The 5,000-nt window shown below is 43.7% G+C and overlaps 1 protein-coding gene across 1 annotated transcript in view; it reads left to right on the forward strand.

Annotated features, from left to right (window-relative positions):
* Nucleotides 1-5,000, forward strand: part of tyn (trynity) — a 66,375-nt gene that overhangs the window by 61,047 nt on the left and 328 nt on the right. Inside the window, exons 12-17 of the mRNA XM_086547151.1 lie at nt 323-511; nt 1,498-1,654; nt 2,043-2,124; nt 2,438-2,582; nt 2,782-3,040; nt 3,236-5,000. The exon at nt 3,236-5,000 is cut by the window's right edge and continues 328 nt beyond it. Coding sequence (XP_086403277.1) covers nt 323-511; nt 1,498-1,654; nt 2,043-2,124; nt 2,438-2,582; nt 2,782-3,040; nt 3,236-3,405 — 1,002 coding nt within the window. The 3' untranslated portion in view covers nt 3,406-5,000. The remainder of the gene's footprint in view (nt 1-322; nt 512-1,497; nt 1,655-2,042; nt 2,125-2,437; nt 2,583-2,781; nt 3,041-3,235) is intronic.

A 5,000-nucleotide genomic window follows, 5' to 3' on the forward strand; every position in this document is an offset into this window, starting at 1 on the left:
TGGCGGCATCAGCAGTGGCGGCAGCATCAGCAGTGGCGGCATCAGCAGTGGCGGCATCAGCAGTGGCGGCATCAGCAGTGGCGGCATCAGCAGTGGCGGCAGCATCAGCAGTGGCGGCATCAGCAGTGGCGGCATCAGCAGTGGCGGCATCAGCAGTGGCGGCATCAGCAGTGGCGGCATCAGCAGTGGCGGCATCAGCAGTGGCGGCAGCATCAGCAGTGGCGGCAGCATCAGCAGTGGCGGCATCAGCAGTGGCGGCATCAGCAGTGGCGGCATACCTATAGCTCTATATCCATTTCACAACGTGACTTCCTTGAATAAGTGTCTACAGGATCACTGCTTATTGGAAATTCCACTAGCTGATATCAGTACAAAAGTACACGCAAACACTCCACTAACTTTGACAACTTTACAGCAGTTCAGGCCAGGATGTCAACCCGATATCCGAGACTCTGATGATCCGGTAAGACAACAGGTGTTAGTGGCAGGTGTAGAAACCCACACGTGTAGAGTCGGTAGTACCAGATCAGCCACGTAGCTAGGGACTGCCAAGCCTGGGACACCCTCACCCTCTTTTCCGCTGTCTGTTGGCCTTTCGAGTTACTTCTTGACACACGAACAGTGACTTGTTGACTTGAAGCACGGACTTGTAATAGCAGTTATTTGTAGACAGCACGATCTTGTAAAACGTTGAGATATAGACTTGGAGCACAAGCCTGACCTGTAGACACATCGCCACTTCTTCAACTAACCCTCTAAGCGGACGATAGATCGAAAACATCCAGGTATAAGAATATCCACTTAACTTATAAGTCACCATATCCCCTGACCTGTGAAAGTCAGGATTATCTTGCAACTATTTCTGGATCTTGTTCGATACCTCGGCCCGACTCGACAAAAGCATGCGCTACTGACTCAAACATCAACTATTACTGAAAACCACACCGAATAACAGGACACCGAATAACAGTGGAATTATCAAACTGACAATATTCAAAACGTAAACTAGTAGTTGTTAGAAATCTATGATGACTAGCACAATGATGAAATATTAGACACATTAATAGTATCATTATTCGGCTAGAGCGAAGATAAAATCAATTTTGATAATTGACTATTATTTTAATAGAATCATAAAGCTGACCAGTCAGTTTGACACTTCTGACATTGCTTATAAAACAAGTTCTAACAACTCAGATTAATGAAACACTTAATCAGTGGCTTTCTATCTGTGGAAATGCAAAAATGTCATGCTTACTAAAAAAATTTAATTGGACTGATTAACACTAACAAACACAATACTGCCATTTACAGTAAACGAATATTTCCAATACGAAAAATATTTGACTTAATCAATGTATGACAACAAATGCGAATATATGAGAATGTGACAATATGACGTCTCTGGACTCTTTGACAATATGACAGTTACACCTCACTTCCGTTTTCTAATACAAATTTCTCATTTTAGGGTAGACTAAACCAAATTCTAACCAGTCGTTTTTATCAACCAGGGATCCAGACATGATTCCCATCACCTCCGCTCCCGAGGCCCCCCCACCAAGGATTCGTATCCTGGATGCCGAATTCAGGGAAGTGGAGACCGTCAGGATCGGTGACAGACTCGCCTTCAGGATCGAGATTCCAGAAGAGAGTGAGTCATTTTGGCAACAACAAGTTTAACGTTTTTGGATTAATTCTTCTAAGTAGTGTGGCGGGTGTCAATATCATTATTGTTGTTATTATTGAATGATATAGATAAAATGTCTTACAAAGGTGGGGTCATGTTAACTTGAAAGTTAATGTAAACATCAATTTCACACACAAAAAAAAAAGTATTCCGATGAACAGTTTTCAAAATTAAATAGACTTATCATCACATACCAAATCAACAGTTACTCAAACGATAACAAAAATACTGATCCCAATAGCTTAATATAGATCACATTCACTTACTTTAGCCGCCTGGTCAACACCCTACATAACCCCACGACACAGCTATGCCCCAAGACGTCTATTCACGTCACCCTTCTCTTTTCCAGCTCCCTACGGTATCTTTGCCCGAAGCTGCGTCGCCATGGGGAAGGACTCGAGCTCGACCTTCCAGATTATCGACGATGAAGGGTTAGTGTGCCAGGATGTTGATTTCGTTGACTTGTTTTTGTTTTTGTTTTTGTGAAAGGGCTTACGATTGGTGTAAATTTGTGGAGTACATGTGTTGTTTTTTAACTAGTTACGACTGTAGTGGAAAGAAACGTAGTGATGTATTTTATTATTATTTATCATACAGAAATTTACAAAAATCAAATGCTATTTCTGCACCATTACCACATTATATATTCACTAACATTTAATAGCTAAGCACTGCTCCACGTCAGTTAATAGATCAGAACCTCTCGCGTATGTGTCCCTCACACCCACTCACCCTCCTACACAGGTGTCCCGTGGAGCCATCTATCTTCCCCCAGTTCATCCGGGACGGCACTGCGCTTCAGTCTGTGTACGAGGCCTTCCGCTTCACCGAGTCGTATGGCGTCATCTTCCAGTGCAACGTCAAGTACTGCCTTGGACCTTGTGATCCTGTGAGTTGGAATGAGCGATTCGTTTTTTGTTTTGTTTTGATCTGAGGGAGAGGGAAATGGAGGGAGGAAACAAAAATGAAAAAAAATGAAAAGGAGAGAGAGATAGTAGGTGAAGGAGCGTGGGGGGCAACGCTAAGGGTATACTATAGAATAAGACTGCATTCAGAGCGAGTGAATTCACAACCGCCAATCTCCACAGGCGAGGTGTCAAGTGGGTCGCGAACAGCTGGAATCCTGGGGAAGGAAGCGTCGAGGTGTCAACAACCCCCGAGGAGGCCGCGGGCATGTGCAGGAAACCACGAAGGAGGAGGCGATAGCGGCAGCGGAAGGCAAGAGCAACGGCGCAAGTGAGATGAGCATTAGCCAAGAGATCCTCGTGCTGGACCTCGGCGACGACCAGAGTCCACAGTACCGCGAGCAGTCAGGACTCGAGGCCAACAACAACTACTACACTAACAGTGAGTTACCGAGTGAGTGAACGGGGAGCGCGCATTTTGTATTGCCAAAGCGCGGAAGTTTTGTATTGTTCGCATGGTGTCTAAAGTAGAATTAGATGATTTATAGTAGCGTCATTTCCCACAATACTCTAAAATGGCTGTATACAAACTCTTAAATAAAATAATTCCGTAACCAGCCCGCATTTCTTCCCTCAGACACATACAACTACGAAACCGCCGACGTCACGCTTTTCGAGACGTGCCCCACGAGATCGTCCGTCCTCGCTCTGGCCGTGACCTGTGCCATCTTGCTGCTTATCTACGTCCTCACGGTCTTCTACTTCGTCATGAGAAAGTGGTTCCGTCCCTTGAAGAACGTGCGGTAAAGCGCGGTCCCGAAAAGAGTGCAGACCATTAATGTAGGGGAGGGGGAAGGGAGGAAAGAATGGCTTGCTTGAACACCACTGAAAGAAAACAAAACAAAGAAGACGAGCATGCGCTGCACCTCCCTAGGTTCTCCTTCCTCACCTTCGTCCAAAAAAGGGTGTTTGAGGATGATCAAATTCATGCGAAATGAATTCTAAAACAAATTTAGGTTTAAGGAGCCGACATGATTGTGTCGATGACAGGCAGAGTTAAAAGTTGATTGAGAAACTGGGAATGGGATCCGCATGGCCGACCCCTTTCCCTTCGTTCAAACTACGAATCAGAGAGAAAACACTTCGATCGCCCATTGCGACTGCATCATTTTAAAAAATCACATTCTTCCTAAAACGCGCTTTCTCTCATTGATTTACAAGCACGACGTGGCATAACGCCATCGAAAATTTCTCCTGTTTTCGAAACCCTCAACTGTTTACTCGTGCCAGTGGAGTCCCTGTGTTGGAGGCATTATTATCACTTATGACCCGGGCATTTAGCTACTAGACCGGCATAAAGAAGACATTTCCATGGGCATTGGAAACCAAAACTATTATATTATTACTTTTTTTTTTATCTTATCCGATCCTTGGATTATTTTAGGAACCTAAATGAATCGGAATAAGGACAAGGTGATTTGATTGATCGAGTGAGAGAAATGAAATGACCTCGCTGGTGTTAGAAAGGGGTTCATGAAAACCTATTAGTTGCTTTAGCTGCCACAGCCACTGAAGATGTTCTCAACACTGATGTGGTGAGTGGCGGGGAGTAAAATCAATAAAAAATTACTCCCCAATTTCTATTGCTGTGATCCGGAAGTGGTCCTTGACGCCATTATATCATGGATTTAGTTTTACACACGCGTTGACTCGACATGTAGTTATCATGCTAGTTTCGACCAGTTTAGAGAGTGTCCAAGCGAGTACTGACTAATGGATTCGGCCATATTCTCCTAAGTCCAGGTTGAGTTCAGCTTCCTTAGATTGTTAGCGGATTCCTTCGACGAAAAAAACGAAATTTGTCCCATTGCTGATCCGTTGCTGAAGCCTTAGTTACTCCTTTCTTTGAGCAACATGAAAGAAAATTCATTTCTTAAAAAAAAAACGAATTTACGCTTCTTATAGTCTTTAACTGGAGGATTATCTTTCGTAAAAAAAACGAATAAAAATTAATCACCTGCACCATTTACCTCCATTAACGGAAGAACTACGGCTTTTCAGTCACTTTCATTGCATAAAACACAAGACTCCCAAGTCATTTTGCACGCGACGGAACGAGTCAGCGACGTGGACAAATTAACGGGGCATTTTTTTTCCTTTTTTTCCCTTTTTTTCCTTCTTTATTTCGGAAAGCTGAGGGATAGAGCCAGCACATGGGTGGGAAACAGACGATCAGCATGAAAGTCTCTGCATCTCCGTTTTTTTTTCAATAATTTATCTCATATCGGTAAAGAAACGGGGCATTTATCTAGCAAAGTGCGCTAAATGTCAGCACATCTCGGAGTAATTAGCACAGTTGATTCAGATATCTGTCCATGATCAGGTTTTAAATCAAACAAATT

The sequence above is a fragment of the Penaeus japonicus genome, unplaced genomic scaffold, assembly GCF_977035675.1.
Source record: "Penaeus japonicus unplaced genomic scaffold, GWHDUDI00000001_assembly GWHDUDI00000019, whole genome shotgun sequence".
Classification (NCBI taxonomy): Eukaryota; Metazoa; Arthropoda; class Malacostraca; order Decapoda; family Penaeidae; genus Penaeus; species Penaeus japonicus.